Genomic DNA, 20,188 nt, shown 5'->3' with positions numbered 1-20,188 from the left:
CGTACCACAACAATCATTTATTAATAATCACAAAATAAACATTAAGCCTAAAACCAAACCGCTGCAACAGACTGAATGTTCTGCTCTTTGTGTTTCAGTGTTTTTTTAGGGCCGTTGTTGTCAGTTGCTATAGCAACGAGTCCGGATACAGAGAGCGAGGAAGAAGAAGTTTTGAGTTTTACTTTAACGGTTTTTCCCTTTGCTGTGGAGCATGAAATTAATAATATGTACATGTTTGATTGAAGTAACGGATTATTCTACGGCGGCTATGATGACATGTAGAAGAAAAGTGTTTTTGCCCTCCATCGTTGTCCGCATGCGCAAAATTTCCTTATGTAAACAATAACATGCAGGGCGTCTATATTTGTAAATATGATTATGATTAAGTCAGAGCCTCATCAGCTATGAATCTCACTGAACGTCACTGGTAGAGAGAGAGACGAGTCAAAGGTCAACAGGCTGGGAATCGAACCCACTGAAGTTCAGTCGCCGCCACAACGCAGCTCCAGTTTTCAGCTCCATCCATCCCACAGAATGCTGCTGCCACCACCATGTTTTCCTTTATGTTTTAGGTCTGTGGATCAGAACATTTCTATTGGCTTTTATTTCAGAAATGTTTTGCTCCACAGTTCCTGCCGTCGCCTGCCGGCCCGTCAGAAAGCGACTCGCTCTGTCATGACGAACCTGTTAGCATTAAACCTGGACGGCTCAGAAACAGACGGTTGGTGCCTGATGTCACTTCATTTGGTGGATCTAACTGTTTGTATGTCCAGGTTGCTGCGCAATCAGCAGGATGCAACCAAACAAATCATTTTACTGCAAACTGAGGAAACAAGATGGATACAGATGGCAGCCATTTATCAATTCATTGATTTGCAGCAAACAGTTTATGAGAGGCGTCTAATCATCAGTAACCCTGGAGCTCCACCATCATGTAGCCTAGCATGTAGCTAACGCCGCTAGCTAACGCCGCTCCCTGTGAGCTACATCCCAGTTAGACTAACAGGAGCCAGTAGAAGCCAAACTGGTCGCTCTGATCAATTCTCCCGTCCATCACTAACAACGTCCATCATGGTGCCTCAGCATGGTCAGGTAGAGTCAACACCTGTTTGACCTCAGGGGTCAGAGGTCACTGATTCCATCTCTGTCAGTCACCAGGGGAGAGACGGGGGACGGTCTGGACCCGTCTGGATGGGTTCAGACGGGACCGGACGGGTCCGGAACCGCCTGGACCGTCTGTGTTCCGGTCAGAGGAAGCTGGAGGACCCAGAAACGCCTTCAGTCTCCATGCAGGCCGGGATTCAAACCATCAACCTTCTGTCTGCAAGGCAGCAATAATCATCATAAACTCATTTTTATATTCTGTGATATTTATGATTCATCCATTCATCCATTCATCCCTAACTGGGTCACCAGAGGTTAAAATGTTAGAATTTATTCTTTCATTTGATCTCATTTAATTTCATAACTCTGTGGATTTATGACCTCAGAACAAGATGAGCAATAAAACATGTTAATAAAACATGTTAAGTCATAAATTTATTTCTGACAATAAATAGACTTTTTCATGTAAATGTTTCTGTCACCAAAACCAAACAGAACCAGTTAGGATTTTTATTTGTATTTTCTAAACATCTCCATTTGTTTCTTTGGTTGTTTCCCTTTAATTCAATAACATTTTATGCATTTTCTCCTTTATGATTTATGAAACTAATCATTTAGTCCGTGGAGGCAGAAGCTGGTTGGTTTCTGCAGCATCAGAAACTGTTTCCCTGATTTCAACATAAAGACATTTATTCTGTTCATTAGTTCTGGTTCTTTAGTTCTGGTTTGTCTGACCCGTTTCCGTGCTTGTTGCTCACCCAGCTGTCTGAACAAACACTTTGGTATCTCAGCTCTGCAGGTTTTGCAGCAGAACAAACAGGAAACCACAGAAACATCAGCAGCTTGTTGCAGTTTGAGCCGCTCTGCTGACAGATTACAGATTATGGCTCTGCTGATCTGTGACAGATTACAGATTATCTCTCACATCACTTTGATAATATGTGATAAAATGACTAGAAATCAATAAATCAGGTGGATTCTGCAGCTGAAGGATGAAAAGTTTCACTAAAAACCAACCAGATGGTCTAAAGAAACTTTTATTTTTATTGAGCAACAGGAGGAAGTTGAGTTGTGTCAGAGTAAAGATGGCCGCCGCTGCTCAGAGGTCGACCTTTGACACGGTCGGCCATGATAAACAGGCTGAAGGTTCTGGATCTCCCAGGACGTTCAGACCGACCCGTTCTCCTCTGACTGCTTCCTTAACTGCTGAGGTTCCACAAGGTTCTGATTTAGATCCACTTTTATTTTCCTGTTTTATTATTTCACTCTCTGGTTTCATCCTGTTCAGAAATGACTGATGACCCTGAACTGTAATTTCATTCAGATCACGTCAGCTGGACGGGTTGGACGTGTTGGACCTGTTGGACGTGTTGGATGGGTTGGACGGGTTGGACGTGTTGGATGGGTTGGACGTGTTGGACCTGTTGGACGTGTTGGACGTGTTGGACGTGTTGGACATTTTGGACGTGTTGGACGTGTTGGACCTGTTGGACGTGTTGGACCTGTTGGACGTGTTGGACGTGTTGGACGTGTTGGACATTTTGGACGTGTTGGACGTGTTGGACCTGTTGGACGTGTTGGACGTGTTGGACCTGTTGGACCTGTTGGACATTTTGGACGTGTTGGACGTGTTGGACCTGTTGGACGTGTTGGACGTGTTGGACGTGTTGGACGTGTTGGACGTCCTCCCGTTTGTCCTGATCAGTGATGGTCTCTCCAGTAACTCTCTGGTGTTAGACTCCAGTAAGACAGAAACTGGTTTTTGCTCCCAGTAACCCGAGTCAGAACATCAACTGGATCCTTCTGCCTGTTAGTGGAATTGAAGGAAAAACTCCAGGCGACTCGTTTGACTCGTCATCAGGCTGCGACTCACGTTGAGGCCGTTTGTGTTTCATTACAGAAACTTTTCTAAGATCAGACAGACGAGCTGCTCTGGAGGAAATCCTTCCTGCTTTAGTCTCACCTGCTCTGTTACTATAACGACCTTTGACCTGCTGGACAAATCCTTCGTTTCTGGTTTGGTATGAATGCAGAACAAATCCTGTCGTCCCTCCGGTTCTGTTCTCTCCACTGGTCGGTTTTAGGATCGTTGTAAAGTTCTAGTGCCGACCTGCAGAACGTCACATGGCCAGGCTGCTGGTTCTGCTGCTGGTTCTGTAGTAACTAAAAGTTCTGCTGGTTCTGGTTCTGTTCTCCTGGTTGAACCTGTTAAAATCAGTGGGAGGTTTTGGACGGTTTTCTCTCTCAGCTCTATTTTCTGACTGCAGGTTTTTAAAAACCAACTAAAACATTTTATTTTATTTTATTTTATTTTATTTTATTTTTTCTTTTGTTGGTTTTCTGGTTTCATGTTTGTGAAAATAATTTTAGAAATAAACTTTACTGACTAGAGAGCAAAGATCAGGTGAAACTCTCAGCCTCCGAGTCAGACGTGTCTCCGAGTCGCTGATGCTGATCGATCGGCTGCGACCTTTGACCTCTGCAGGGGTCATCGTAACAACGCGGCGGCTTCACTGGAACTTTTCTCTGAATATCTGCATCAGATTTCATGACTTTATTTCAGACAGTTTAGTTAAATTTGCTTCAGTTTAACATAAATGTAACTTTTTCTTTGTAATGAAGATAAAAATAAATCATAAATTATAATGACTCTATTCTGACCCAAACAAACAGCGTCAGCATTTCTCTATAAATCAGAACCGGATCAGAACCAGAAAAATCTGTTGGTAAATATTAATATTTGTTATCTGAGTTCAGCCTCTGGTTTCATTTCCATCACATCTTTATTCATATTTCACTTTGATTCTTATTTTCTCCCTGCTGGTTGGTTTCGTTCCATCAGACGGCCGTCCGCCCGCCGCCCGCCGCCCGCTGACGCCTGGGGAGGATTTACCCATAATACAATATTCACCTTCATTGATTAGCTGATCATCATAACTGATCAGATTCAGCAGATAAAAGCGAATCCTTCCTGCCGGATCAAAATCATCCAAAGATAAAAAGTTTTTCCTGAACAGATGAAACCAAAACATAAATAAATAAATAAAACCCAAACCAGCAGCAGAACCTCTGCAGCCTCTGACCTCTGACCTTTGACCTTCATCTGACCTGAAGCCCAAAGTCCGACTGGATCTGTCGGGTTTTACTGTAAACATTTTCCTGGATGAACTTTGACCTCCAGCAGGAAAAACACCAAAGATCCAAACTAACCAGAGCAACTATAGATGTTCAATAATAGATGTTCAATAATAGATGTTCAATACTAGATGTTCAATAAAAGATGTTCAATAAAAGATGTTCAATACTAGATGTTCAATACTAGATGTTCAATACTAGATGCTTCATGCCAGTAACTCTCAGATTTATTCTTTATTAAATGTTGAAATCTAGTCAAAGTCTCAGCCGCTGCATCGTGTCCAACACCAACACACTTCGTGATTTTATTTTGAAAAGCCGACATCATTTCCTCCGACCAGCTGCCTAATCTGCTTTTCTAGTTTGTGATGAAAATATTGAAATTGAACTGAATTTCTCTGATTTTCTCTTATTTCTTTTCTTTTCAATCTTTTCTGTTTTTTCTGCTGCCGTTTAAAAGTTGAACCAATTCTGGGTTTGAAATGTTTCCATTTTCCAAAGTTCTACTATTAATGATGTCTGTCTTAATAAATTAAAGACGTTCTGGTTCTGATGGTTCTGATCAGGTTCGTTTCTCAGATTAAAGGCAGATTTTAAACATTAAGATCATAATAATGTCGGACATGATGCTGCCATCGCCGCTTCACGTTTCATTAACAGGAAGTAATCCTGGATCCGTTCTCTTTTATTTTGTCTCAAAGCTCCAGTCGGTTCTGGTTCTGGTTCCGGTTCTGGTTCTGGTTCCTTCTCGTTAGCGGAGAGTTTTTCTCTCCACTGTCGCCTCATGCGGGTTTGTTAGGACCGAATGACTTTAAACTGAACCCAGTTAAACGACTTTGAGATGATTTTAGTTTTGAAATGACATTAAATAAATAAACTGAATCAAATTTAATGTAATATTTAAATCTGAACTGTTTTCTGTGGCAGAAAATTATCATAATTAATAAAAAATTAAAGTTTGAAGACAATAAACTGTGTTTAAATAATCTAATCTAATCTGAGATTTTACTGCTGGAATAAATGAACTTGAATAAATATTCTCATTTACTGAATATTAATAAATCATTTTTAATAAATGTTCCCTTATTTGGTGAAAATGTAAATAAAAACCATCAAGTCTCGTTTATTTTTGTTTTTTATTTTATTTTGAAGTTCCACACAGTCGGTCATAAAACTACATATTTCTGTTTTAGATGAAACTAATATTTACACAAACATCAAACAATAATTCATTCATCAGGAATAAAACATTAGAAGTGACTTTAAGACAATCATGTTTATAACTTCATATTTGCTCCGTTTAGGTTTTTAACAGGAAGTTTTATCTACAGATCCTCCAGATCCGGGTCGGTCCAGATCGGTCCAGATCGGTCCAGATCGGTCCAGATCGGTCCGGGTCGGTCCGGGTCGGTCCGGATCAGTCCGGGTCGGTCCAGATCGGTCCAGATCGGTCCGGGTCGGTCCGGGTCGTTTCCTCCGTCCTCAACAAATCCTGAAAAACAAAAAGAAAAAATATTTTAATTGATTTGATGTGAACCAGATTTATTAAAACCAAGTTAACATGAATCTGGATCTGTGAGGCGACGAGAAGAAAAGCCTGAATAAGAACTGAGACAATCACCTGGTCACCTGGTCACCTGGTCACCTGGACACCTGGACACCTGGACACGTCCTGCCGCTGGTCCAGGTGACCGGGACAAAGTTCTGTCTTCATCAGAACCCAGGTCCAAAACATCAACCAGCTTTAACTTTCCTCACGGCGATTCGGACCAGAAGGAGGTTTATCACCGACCGACCGGGAGGTTCTGATGGACCTGACGGGTCTGAACGGATCTGGTTCTGGTTTTGAACGGGTCTGGTTCTGGTTCTGAACAGGTCCGGTTCTGAGTCCAGCTCCTGGACCGAACTTTTAGAAACGTTTCGTTTTAATTCTCTGACTTCGTTTCGTTTCTGCTGCTGGTTTTTATTCCTCTGAATCAGAACCGGGTCAGAAAACCCAAACCGGGTCAGTCGGTTTTCATGTTTCTCTCATTATGAAAATATTTACTGTCATGATAACTGACATTTATTTCCATCTGCTGTTCCTGTTACACTTTCAGAATAAAAGCACTCTTATGAGTTTTAAAGGCTTTTCAAATTAAAATGTTTTTCCTCTGGACGAATTTTATACTGGAATTACTCCAATAAAACCCGACAGGTTCTGGTTGTGGTTCTGTAAGGTTCTGTGAGGTTCTGGTTGTGGTTCTGGTTGTGGTTCTGGTTGTGGTTCTGTGAGGTTCTGTGAGGTTCTGGTTGTGGTTCTGTGAGGTTCTGTGAGGTTCTGGTTGTGGTTCTGTTTGTGGTTCTGGTTGAGGTTCTGTGAGGTTCTGTGTGGTTCTGTGAGGTTCTGTGAGGTTCTGTAAGGTTCTGTAAGGTTCTGTGAGGTTCTGTGAGGTTCTGTAAGGTTCTGTGAGGTTCTGGTTGTGGTTCTGTGTGGTTCTGTGTGGTTCTGTGAGGTTCTGGTTGTGGTTCTGTGAGGTTCTGTGAGGTTCTGTGAGGTTCTGGTTGTGGTTCTGTGAGGTTCTGTGAGGTTCTGTGAGGCCCGGTACTCACACTGACTCATCCACAGCCGCAGCGTCATCAGGACGTTGAAGGCCACCGTCTTCATGAAGATGACTCTCAGGCCGAAGATGGTGATGGAGGCCAGATTCACCATCTCATCTGAAACAGCAGCAGATGAGACGGTTAAAACGGAAACGTTAGAACTCAGCAGAACCCGTTGAGGTCACTGGGTTTAACGTACCTGGTTCCAGACTGGCGTCACACTGGACCGGTTCTATGCTGTTATCTGAACAGCAAACAACAAACAGTCATCAGTAACCAGGAAACGAAGTGATGCTGGAAAGTTGGATGATTCAGACTCACCTCCACATTTAACTCCGTCTCCCTGAAAGGCCACCTGGCTGTAGAAACCTGTTGGTTCCCCTCTGTCATTTCTTATCGGGCTGGCCGATCCGTTCTCAAACCCGGCCTTGAGTCGAGTAAATCCAGTTGCCAGACAAACTGTGGTTCCGTCGTCATCCTGACCCAGATCGTAATAATCCGGCTCAATTTCTTCCTCTGAAACACAGAAACAGAAATCATGAATATAAAACATTAAACCTTTTTCTTTCCTTCAGTGACAGAAAGCTTGTCGTGTTCTTCATGAGTCCGTCCGGTTCAGTGGTTCTGATCCGGTCCTGCCAAACCCGACCAGAACCAGAACATCAGATAAATGATGATGGTTTCATTGATTCACCGTTTTTACAGATTTTATTGTTTCTGTTGAACTTTGAACTCGTTTCTAGTTTTAGTTTAAAAACGTCGAGTTTTTTCTTATATTTGATCCTCAGTAAGATTTTTATTCAGCCAAACAAACGTCCAAAAAATAAAAACATAAAGATAATAAAACATAAAGATAATAAAAATAATAAAGATAATAAAAATAATAAAGATAATAAAAATAATAAAGATAATACAAATAATAAAGATAATAAAAATAATAAAGATAATAAAATCATAAAGATAATAAAACATAAAGAAAATAAAAACATAAAGATAATAAAAATAATAAAGATAATAAAACATAAAGAAAATAAAAACATAAAGAAACATAAATGTAAATGTTTTACGGGTTTAAAGTGTCGGTACGAAGCAGAACTTTGGTAAATAAATCTGAGGATTTTGTTTAAAATGATTCCAAACTGTTATTTCCTAAAACCTGATGTTTTTATTAAAGTTTCATATTTTCTGACATATTTAATGTCAGTTATTGGATCAGAACCAGGAGCTGCTACCACAACCAACCAGAGCGTCACAAAAAGGACCAGACAGTTTCCAGCTCAGATTTTAATAGTTTTATTCCAAATTAAAAAATGTTTTTATTAAGATCAAAAATAAATCCTCACTGAGTTTAAATCATTTTTTCTGTTCAGTATTTTTTACTGGATATTTATTTAGATTAATTATTCATTTTAAACTGAACTTGAGGCCAAACTGCTGAATAAATAACTCAAATTAAATTTAATAACAATTTAATATATTCTATAAAATCCTGCAGCAGATTTGAGCTGCGATGAGAATCATTTAGTTTGTTTGGTGATTTTTCATAAATATTAAATGTTGGGAATCAACTTACTGGAAGAAACAAACAGTTTGAGTCCAGATCCAAACATCAGCTGAACGTTGTTGTTATTCACACTGGAGTGGAACCAGTAACAGAAACCAGTTCACACTGGAACCGGTTCCAGGGTTCATACTGGGCCAAAATGATCAATCTGAATTTCAGATTTCAACTGTTTCATCCTTCAGTATTTTCTATTTATTTATAGAAACTTGAAGCATCTTTAAAGTTTGTTTTAATGTTTGGACCAAATTGTTGAAAAAATGAAAGTTTTTTGTTAAATTAGTGAAAAATGTTGAACTGGACTCACTTTGTTCCACTGACAGTTTGGATCCGGATCCAAACTGGATTTTATTGAATCCAGTTTGTGTCACACAGCGACTCAGCGCCAGACAGAAACACTCCATCAGATTATCCATCAGATTATCCATCAGATTATCCATCAGATTATCCATCAGATTATTTTAGCTCTAAATCTGAGAAAATATGATAATAATGAACAATATTTACATGGAATCAGGTGAATTATTAACTTGTTCCCTTTACTATAAAATCATGAATTTAATGTAATTCTGACTGAAAAGTTGAAAACTTCTGGATTATGATGAAATTATCTTCTGAATGTTTTCCAGTTTATTGATCTGAATCTGAGCTTCAATTCAACAACATATTATTTAGTTATTAATCTGTTATTGTCATGAATTAAAGTGTAAATAAATTTACACTTTAATTCATGACAATAATAATAAATAAAAACTGAAGTTGATTTTGTGTTTTTAGATCGTTTTGTTTATGACGGAGATTCTTTATTAAACTACATTTTGCTTTAGAAAATAATGAATTTCTGTAAAAGTGGTTTAATGAACTACAGATGATGAATCCTGTTGAACTGGACTCACTTTGCTCCACTGACACTTTGGTTCCGGGTCCAAACTGGATTTTGCCGACTCCACTTTGTGTCACACAGCGACTCGGCGCCAGACGGAAACCCGACCGGTTCTGATCCGTTTAACATTTCTTCTAAATAAATCTAAATTCTAAACAATTTAAATAAAAGATTGTTGGTGAGATTAATAAGAACTAAAATCTTCTTCTATTCACATTTATGATTATTATTATTTACAAAAATTTACAAATGGTGAAAATTTGAAGCATCAATTTTGTGCTGCTGTGATGTTTAAAGTAACTTTAAATAAATCTGTAAAAATGGTCAATACTTCACAGGCAGCAGGTTTCCGGGTCCAACTCACGCTGCGACCCGGCGACCCGGACTCCGGGTCCAAACAGGACCAAGAGCCGCAGCAGAACCTTCAGTTCCTCTCCGGTTCTGTTGGTTCTTTAGGGTTTAATTTAGATGAATCTGAGTTTAAAATCCATCAGATATTTTGGTTTAACTTGTAATCAGTAAAGAAATTGTTCTGGATGAAATCATAACGATATAAAATGAACTGGGAAGTTTATCGTTTTTCAGAATAAAAGCAAAGATTTAAAGAACATAAATGTGATTATTGCATAAAAATATTTATGATAATAAGTTTGATTCAAACATTTCAGTAATCAGCTTTAAACAGTAAAGATTTTTATGATTTATTTATGAATATTTTTGTGTTTTTGACCTGAACTCACTCGTTTCCACGGTAACTGAAACTCCAGACCCAAAAACCATTTTCAGATTTCCAGTTTGAGTCTCACATCAGAAAAAACTCCAACAAAAACCAAACCAGCGAACGTTTGGTCATATTTCATAAACCTGACATTATTTCTGCCACTGATTGAGTTGAAATCAATATTTAAATGAAGCTGATTGATAATCGATCATCTTCAGTCAATTTCAGAGTCAACAGCGTTTCTGACTGATGTTTGTTAGACTTTATTTTCTTACGGTGCTGAACCTGTAGCTCGGTTCCGGACCCGAAGTGGATCTTCCAGGTTCCGTCATTCACACAACGACATCCTGCTCAGCAGAAACCGGCTGGTTTTAATCTGGTTGTAATCTGGTTGTAATCTGGTTTTAATCTGGTTTTAATCTGGTTTTAATCTGGTTTTAATCTGGTTTTAATCTGGTTGTAATCTGGTTTTAATCTGAGCCAGATTAGAACCAGATTAAAATCTGTAATTTGGTCATCAGATTACAGATTTCACACATTTAGAGCAAAACGTTTGGATTCTCTTTAAAGTTTCATATTCAGCCTTTTCAGTAAAATCATGTGCTGCTCTCTTTACAAAACAAAATCAGATCCAAGTAAAATAAACAGTTAATCTGTTTCCTCAGATGTTTGATTTAATAATAATTGATTTATTAATGACCAAAATGATCTGGAGTCTAAAGTGTAAATTATTTTTTTTGTCAAGTTTCTGACGTCAGATTAAAAATGATCATTTTCAAAAGGTTTGAAATGATGCTGGAGTTGTATCGATTTATTAATCTCTGTCAGGTTTATCATGAAGTTTTATAAATTCAGATATCAGTTTAGACATAAATGTGAAATTCTTACTGGGCTGGATGAAAAGTTTGACTCCGCTGCCAAACATCATTTTTCTTGCAGCGTCGTTCACACAGTTCACACCATCAACTCAGAAACCTGCCGACTTTCAACATCAACAACTTTTCTCTCTGCGCCATAAAATCTGAATAAATATCATCAAAATACTCCAATATTAATACAGGCATGTCTCAGTAAATCAGTTCTTTATAGATTTATCCTCTGGATCCTGACAGTTTCCCCAGAATAACACAGTCAAAGCGTACGCAGATGATATGAACGTATTTTAACCCTAAAATGTAATAAATGGTCAAATTATTTTATTCAAATGTAACAAAGTGATGAATCTTTGAGGCCGAAATTGGAAATGTTTGTGTTTTTAAAGATAATATTTACTCACTGCAGACCAAACAGGAGGTTCTGGAGTCAAACTGACTGATCAATAACTGATATTGATACATTATCAATAACTGATTGATATGACCACTGGTCTGATTCCAAGCAGATTTTCATATTGTGGATGAAACAAACTTCAACAATAAAAGCATTAATATTTAAACCATTTTTCATCGTTTTTCTGATATTTGGTGGATTTTGTTGCCATTTTGTGTAAAATGATTATTTATGACGGTTTGTGAAGCTGTACGTTAATAATCTTATTTTTAGCAGTTTCAGGTCAGCTTCTGGTCCAAACATCATTTTTCCAGTCCCACCAGTGACCCACTGGGAACCACTGGGAACCACTGGGAGCCACTGGGAGCCAACAGGAGCCACTGGGAGCCACTGGGAGCCATCAGAGCAGCTAAAATTCATTTAAACTCCTGGATTTATGCGCATAATTTGGTCTTTAATGAAACTGTATTTATGAGTTTGGAGTTAAAGTTTATTAACATGATTTGATCTTAAATGAGATAAAAACATTTTCAGGTTTTAGAATTAGTGAACTGGTTTCCTTTCCTACCAGTGAATCCAGTTTGGATCCTCAGTTTCACACAGTGAGAACAGGAACAGAATCTGAGCTGGGATTATAATCTGAGCTCCAGATTAACGCGGCGCGTTCAGGTGTCAGCAAGAATAATCTGGAGTTTAATGAATGAATCCAACACCAACAAAACACGAGATATTAAAGTTTATAGTGAGAATCTGCTCCCAGTACAACCAGTTTACCAGTTTAACTGGTTTCCAGTTAAATAAAAACACATTAAATGTTAAACTGTTACTGGTTAAATGTGCTGGTCTTACTGGTTTCAACGTTAAGACTGGTTCCAGAACCGAAGCGGATCCTGACTCCGTCATTCACACTGTGGAACCCGACCCGACAAAAACCCGCCAGAACCACCAGAACCACTGAGTGGGCCCGGTTCTGTTCTTCATGTTTTAATGGGCAAACTGGTTCATTACCATTTATACTGGAACTGGGGATATTATGTGTAATATTTAAGTTAATTTAATTTTAATAATTTCGTTTTTAGGTTAAATTGAGTTTTTACAGTTAAAATGTCTGTTAATTTTAATAACTTAGTTTTTAGTTTAAATTGAGTTTTTACAGTTAAAATGTCTGTTAATTTTAATAATTTAGTTTTTAGTTTAAATTGAGTTTTTACAGTTAAAATGTCTGCTAATTTTAATAACGTTTCTGATTTTGATCTGGATGTGGAAGATTTGACTGAAATATGAACTGCAGAATATAAACCAACGATTAAATGAATGTTTATGAATCAAAATGTTTCTGGATCTGATTTTAAACCATAAAACATCTGGAGTTTAATAAAACGCTGTGAATGAAATCAAACATTAAACTCACTGATCTCCACCAGCAGTTTGGTTCCGTCGCCAAACAAAAGTTTCCAGCCGGATCCAGAATCAGACACACTCTGCATCTGACCCGACCAAAAACCCAGCTGACTTTTTACAGTGTAACATTCAGCAGCTGCTCTAAAAATAAAAACTTTTATTAAATCTACTGATGGGATTCAGATTTCAGAAAAATCACATTTTCTTTTTCACAGTTTAGTTCAGAATAAACTAAATTAAAACATAATAGTTTTATTTTACACAGTAAACTGAATATATGTTTGTTTTCAAAATGTCTGAAGTTAAATATGACAAATAATAAATGATTCTCACTGGAATAGAATATGAGTTTAACTCTTTTACCATCATATTTATTTACTTTACTTTAAGTCTCAGGTGTTTATATTTCTATATTTTTCGATGTTTTTGTTTGACTTCAGATTAATTTGTTTTTAATCTATAAACAACATAAAGTCACAAACTCACTCACAGAAACCGTTTTACCTCACAGATGAAATATTCCTCATTTATTGATTATTTTCTCATAAATAATAAAAACTTACTGGGTCCAATGTTTAGTTTGGTACCAGAACCAAACAGCAGCTTCGTGCTGCTGCTCGTTTTCACACAGCAGAAAAACTGATTCATAAATCCATAATAAATGTTCATGGAAAGAAACAATTTAAATATTTATTCAGGTTCATTAACTTTGTTTTGCAGAAGTTGCAGCTTAATAGTTTCAGTAAAATAAGATACTAAATATGAACTAGATGATTATAAATCCCCAATGAATGAATGAAATATTTTATTCACGAGTTTTTATGACATTTATGATGATTCTGAGTTGCAGCAACATGTAAAATGTTTTAAAGAATAAAAACTCACTTGATTCAACCGTCAGTTTGGTTCCTGAACCAAGAATGAATTTTGTGTTTCCAGACACACAATCAGACGACCAGCAGCAGAAACTGACAGAAATATGATCAAAATAAATTCAGATGGAAACTAATAAACCTCTGAATAATATAAATTATTATTAGTGATTAAAACCTAAAACCTGCTGTAACATTTTGAAGGTTTTATCTCCTGATGAAGATTTGATATTAAATTACATGAAACTGATAAACGTTCTGGACTGAACCAAAGATCCAGAACCAAAGATCCAGAACCAAAGATCCAGAACCAAAGCAGAAAGTCATCAGCATAAACTCTGATTTCTGACAGGAACTATTATTAAAATATCACTGATATCATTTATCTGAGGAAAATCACTTTGGTGAAAAGTTTTTTCATCAAATCTAAAGTTTATAAATTAAATCTGGATTTAAACCAAAATGTGACGTCATAGTTTGATTTGTAAATGAAATGAATAAAACGTACTTGACTGAACGATCAGTTTGGATCCAGAACCGAAGACGGTTTTTGAGTTTCCATATCCAGACACACAGTCAGAAAGTTACCAGCAGAAACTCAGAGAACTCAACTATTTATAACATTTTAATAACCAAACAGGAATAAACTGATTATTTTAACATAATCAATAAACCCTGGAGACGCAACCAGGTGTTTTACCTGTGAACCAATAATCTGAGTGTTTATGATGTAATTTTAATTATTTGTCATGTAAACAATAAACTGAGATAAACTTACTTTTCTGAACCGTCAGTTTGGTACCAGAACCAAAGATGAATTTCTTTCCATAATTATTCACACAGCAGGAGAAACCAGAGCAGAAACTCTGAGGATGAACTTTTCATTTCATATCAATAATTCAGATTAAATCTGAGGATTCAATTAAAATACTGATGTTTGTTTTCACGCTAAATATTAACTTATTCTGCACTTTAATGTCTTACAACACTAATATTTTATGGTTTCATTCTGTTAGTTTATTTTGGTGTCCATATTTTATTGAAGCCATAAATCACTTTAAAATCTGACTTTTGGTTTTTGTCCATAATAAAAATTAACATTTTATTTCTACTCACGTTTCTGAACTGTTAGTTTGGTTCCCGACCCAAAAAATATTTTGAAGTTTCCAGCTGCAGTCACACTGTGCTGCAGCGCTGAGCAAAAACTACAGCAACAAACTACAGCAACAAACTACAGCAACAAACTACAGCAACAAACCACCAAACTACAGCAAACAAACTACAGCAACAAACTACCAAACTACAGCAAATAAACTCTGAAACTACAGAGTTTAAATTTTTACTCCCAGTGGATTCAACATGTTTCCCAGATTAACATATTTCGTTTTAAGTGACCATGTTGATGTCTTATTTTGTTTTATTTTGTTTTATTTTGTTTTGTTGTGTTTTATTGTGTTTTATTGTGTTTTGTTGTGTGTTTGTATGAAGAGTCGTAACTTTATGTAGTAAAATATTGTTTAGATGAAACAAAATAACTGGAAATGATGAATAAACCCAGTCAGACTGGGATGTAAACGGTACAAATAGAACAACATCATCAGCAAATCATTTGACCTTCTGGGTCTGAACTCATTTTAATAACTAAATATTTGAAACTAAAACAAAAACGTTCAGAAAATGTTTCCTCCAGCTTCAAATCAGAACTAAATATTTTTACTCACTGTTTTCTATCGTTAGTTTAGTTCCTTCCCCAAAGATCAGCTTTCTGTTTCCTGCTGTTGTCACACAGTAACTCTGACCTGGACTTTAACTAGACCAACATCTGATGGTAAAAATAAAACCTTTAAAATTATTAAAGCTCCAGATTTGGTTTAATAAAATATTCCTTTCTAGACAAAAGTAGTCATGATATTTACAATACCAGCCAATAATCAAGTAAACTATGAATATTACTCTTGATTTTATGATTTACTTTGGTGGAAAATATTTATAATTATTAAATACTAAATCAAACAGGTTAAAGAATAAATAAGGTTGAAAACATTCAGTTAGTGGATTATTTTAATCTAATGTGTGCAGCAGCTTTTTCCTCTAAATATTAACAAATGTTTTTAAATCAGGTATAATTTAACTCATTAATAGATAAATTAATAGTTTCTATCAGGAATTTGGTTCCTTTTCCAAATGTGGGTTTAAAGTTTCTGGAGCCGACAGACGATTACAGATCAGCTGCTGTTCAGGTTATTAGATTCAGTTAAAGTTATTATAAAAACTTCCTGATTGTTTTAATTACAGTTTATGATTTTAATCTCTAATGATGGAAATTAGTTTATTGTAACGATGTAACCGCTGGATGTTACTTATTAACTTTTATGTAGCTTAAACATTTATATACCAGATATAAATATTGTTTTCTAAAATCACTGAAGGAGCAGAAATAAAAACTAAACAAGCTGATCGAATTATTCCGTTTTTGAAATTAAAAACATTTCTTACTTTTAATCAGATTCAAAACCAAATTTTACTGCAGATAAAATAAATGATGTTCACTAAACTTCAGTTTCTAATTTCACCAAATGATGATGACAATAATCGACTCACTGGTTGCTATGGTTACCGCGGCTCCTTTCCGAAGCTCAGTTTCTAGTTTCCAGATGAAAGTTAAAGTTACATTAACTGGTTATTAACAGTTTATTTTATGTTTCATATCAAACCTGAAGTTCAAACCTGGTCAACAATAAATAATCTCAGTTCATATTTAACATTAATTTTCTTGGTTTTTTTTCGTCATGTAAAGTTTGACGGATTAAAGAATAAACTATAAAAATAAAGCAGTTTTAGTTCAAATGTTGTTACTATGGAGAATTTTGTTCCTGAACCAAAAATGATTTTAGCTCCAGAGACAAACGCAGCGACAGAAACTGATTCAACGTCAAACCTTCAGAAAACCTGAACAAATTTATGTTTGATTATTTATGGAAATATCAGAATCAGCCAAGAGAAAAATACTGCAACAGTTTTAATAAACGTTTGTTTATCCTTCTGATTAAAATAAGATCCTGATCTGAGAGACAGAATCACATCATCTGCATAATGTCAACGTTTTTATGATCATCAGTTTTTAAGCTCAGAGTTGGAAGAATATCTGTAGATGTTTTATTATAACATCATTACTGATCGATTACTGATCGATTACTGATCGATTACTGATCAATACTCACTGCTTTCAACTCTCAGTTTGATTCTGTTTCCAAAAACCAGTTAAAAATTATTCAGAGATTTTGGCCAGATTAATTTTTACTCACGATGTTCAACAGTTAACTTGGTTCCTTCACCAAAAATCATTTTCCTGTTTCCAGATCCAGACACACAGCGGCACCGTTCTCAACAAGAACCAGCAGAACCAGACAGAACCAGCAGAACCAGCAGAACTGAACAGAACCAAACAGAACCAGACAGAACCAGCAGAACCAGCAGAACCGAACAGAACCGAACAGAACCAAACAGAACCAGACAGAACCAGCAGAACCAGCAGAACCGAACAGAACCAAACAGAACCAAACAGAACCAGACAGAACCAGCAGAACCAGCAGAACCAGCAGAACCGAACAGAACCAAACAGAACCAGACAGAACCAGCAGAACCAGACAGAACCAGCAGAACCAGCAGAACCAGACAGAACCAGACAGAACCAGCAGAACCGAACAGAACCAACAGAACCGAACAGAACCAAACAGAACCAGACAGAACTGAACAGAACCAAACAGAACCAAACAGAACTGAACAGAACCAAACAGAACCAGACAGAACTGAACAGAACCAACAGAACCAGACAGAACTGAACAGAACTGAACAGAACCAACAGAACCAAACAGAACTGAACAGAACCAAACAGAACCAGACAGAACTGAACAGAACTGAACAGAACCAAACAGAACCAACAGAACCAACCAAACAGAACCAACAGAACCAACAGAACCCAACAGGCCACCGTGGGATTGTTCAGCGATCTGAAGATTTGTTTACCCAGATTATATTTCATAAAATGTAAATATTAAAAGTATTTTCTACGGTTTTTTATGATTAGTTGGGATTTAAAAATCAAACTGTAGAGAATTAAAGTTTTCAGTAAAGGAGCTGCTGACAAATCGATTTAATGTAACTTTCTATAAACATTAATCCAGATTAGATTAGAAACCTTCTGATGTTCAGGTTTTATTGATCTGAATATTAACATGAAACTCACGTTTCTGTACCATCAGCCTCGTTCCGAGTCCAAATAGAACTTTATAGTTTCCAGTCACACAGAGAATCAGTTCCTGCCAAGAACTGGAGCGAGACGGAGAACCAGGACCAGAACCAGAACCAGAACCAGGACCAGAACCAGAACCAGAACCAGGACCAGAACCAGAACCAGAACCAGGACCTCCAGACCTTCAGTCAGAATCTATTTAATAAACATTTTATCTGATAATAAATTAATGGATGAACATAATGGCTGCTGGAAGCTGTTCAGGTTTTTACTGAATCATTTTAAATCATCTGCTTTTAGATGAGAATAAAAACTGAATTTAAACATTTAAATCATGTTTGGACCAAAGTACTCTCTGCTCTCTGTGGGGGTTCTGGTTCTGGTTCCGGACCCAAACACCAGTTGGTCCCAGTAAACGTCACACAGGAGCCACTGGGACAAACCTGAGCTTCAAACTGGTTTGATCTCATGAAGAAACTAAAGGTTTGAATTTATTTGTTTCTGTTGTGAAAATCAGTTTTAAAGACTTTTTATCTGAATAAATGAATAAACTGAAAATGTTTTGGTTTTATTCCTAATTTAAGATGTTTTATGTCTAAAACTGATTTTAATCCATAATTTGTCCAGTTTATTCATGTAATCCTGTCTATGAAATGGAAACATGGAGGATTCTGTTCATTTAACTTTTTATGACAAAACGAAGCAAAAATCAGCAAAAGAGCATCAAGTTTAAACGTGACGTTTTTATCTGAATGTTATTAATAATTTAAACCTGCCTGGTTCTGAACTTTATGTTTACGGATGAAAACGTTTCTCATCTCGTTTTCCGCCTGATGAATGAAACCGACTCGGGTTCCAGTTTGACTCCAGATTCAAACGTTATTTTAGCTGAAACCAGAAAAAGTTTCTTCTGATCAAAAATCATCGACATGAAGGAGATGAAATATTTCATGTTCTGAGTCCAGAGATGGAAATAAATCCTGCCTGGTTTTCCTCCCGACTGATTTCTGCTCTCTGATTTTGTTGATCAGGTTTTTATTAATTTCTGATAAAAATCAAATGTTTAGATTCCTGTTTGGTTAAATCTGTTTAAATCTTTACATTAATTTGCTTGAGCAGAAAAATGAAAATATTTCCACTTACTGGAATAAACCAGCAGTTTGGTTCCTTTGCCAAAGATAATCCTGTTAGCGTTCACACAGCGATTGGAACCGGATCACAAAGTGATCAGAGAGTTAAACTGAAAATCCCTCAGAAAAACTTTAATTTGTCCTAAAACGAAACTGAAGATTTCATTTCTGTTTCTAAACTCCTGAATTAAAAGTTCAAGGAGAAAAATGAAAGATTTAAACTGAATTTTAATAATTTCTGACTCGATTCCATAATTAACCAGAAAACAAATTAAACTGGTTTCTGTTTTAGTTTTTACAGTGCAACATCTCACTGTAAAAACCTGCTGGATGTTTTTATACTTTAATTTAAATTAATACTCATTATGTTCAAGGATTCATTTTGTTCCAGACGCAAACGTAATCCGGCCTGCAGCTCCGGAACCAGAACCAGAACCGGGTTCTGACTGGGCCCGGTTCTGATTCAACCCGGTTCTGGTCCTGAGATGAAAAACCTTTAGATTGAAACAGGAAATATTATTTCTGACATGATTTTCCAGTAAATCAATAACAGATTTCTGCTCATTGATCAGATTGATAACTGAGTTAATCTCATAATCTCAGATTAACAGAAAACGTTCAGGAAATTCGGATTCATATTTTCAGATGTTTGAATTTAATAAAACGGTTTTCATTTCAACAGAACTGGAAGCTTACTGGGTTCAATGGTCAAACTGGTTCCGGTACCAAAGAGGATCCTAGTAGATGTCACACAGCATGAAGCTCCAGAACCAGAACCGAGTGATCAGAACCGGACCTGAGGAAACTGAAAACTGGATCTTTGTGGTTCTGAACGGACAGAATGTCGGTTCTGATTATTTCAGCTTCTATTGGATCTTTTGTTCCGGTCGACCAGAACCTTTACATTAACCAAGGGAGAAACTCAGAACTTACTGGGTTCAATGGTCAAACTGGTTCCGGTACCAAAGATCATCTTAACTCCACCAGTTCCAGTCACACAGCCTGAAGCTCCCCGACAAGAACCCGGTTCTGACCGGTTCTGACCGGTTCTGACCAGTTCTGACCAGTTCTGACTGGTTCTGACCGGTTCTGACCGGTTCTGACTGGTTCTGACCAGTTCTGACCGGTTCTGACCAGCTCTCACTGGTTCTGACTGGTGAAACATAAAATCTGTTCCTTTCATTTTTATTTGTTTTGTTAATTTGATAATTTTTTTATTTAGTTTTAAATAAAATTTTATTTTATTTATTTTCAGTTTTTTGTTGGATTAAATAAAA

At 36.7% G+C, this 20,188-nt stretch overlaps 1 protein-coding gene across 1 annotated transcript in view; it reads right to left on the bottom strand.

The window, feature by feature from the left end:
- Positions 1-5,361: 5,361 nt before the first annotated feature.
- Positions 5,362-20,188, bottom strand: part of LOC102226095 — a 42,260-nt gene continuing 27,433 nt past the window's right edge. The window contains exons 4-7 of the mRNA XM_023335404.1: positions 7,144-7,338; positions 7,022-7,066; positions 6,832-6,939; positions 5,362-5,731 (exon numbers count right to left, since the gene is read on the bottom strand). Of these exons, the coding sequence (XP_023191172.1) occupies positions 5,730-5,731; positions 6,832-6,939; positions 7,022-7,066; positions 7,144-7,338 (350 nt within the window). The 3' untranslated portion in view covers positions 5,362-5,729. The remainder of the gene's footprint in view (positions 5,732-6,831; positions 6,940-7,021; positions 7,067-7,143; positions 7,339-20,188) is intronic.

Source organism: Xiphophorus maculatus, chromosome 6 (assembly GCF_002775205.1).
Source record: "Xiphophorus maculatus strain JP 163 A chromosome 6, X_maculatus-5.0-male, whole genome shotgun sequence".
Classification (NCBI taxonomy): Eukaryota; Metazoa; Chordata; class Actinopteri; order Cyprinodontiformes; family Poeciliidae; genus Xiphophorus; species Xiphophorus maculatus.
Note: the sequence above shows the minus strand (reverse complement) of the source record. Positions and strands in the feature narration are given on the sequence as shown.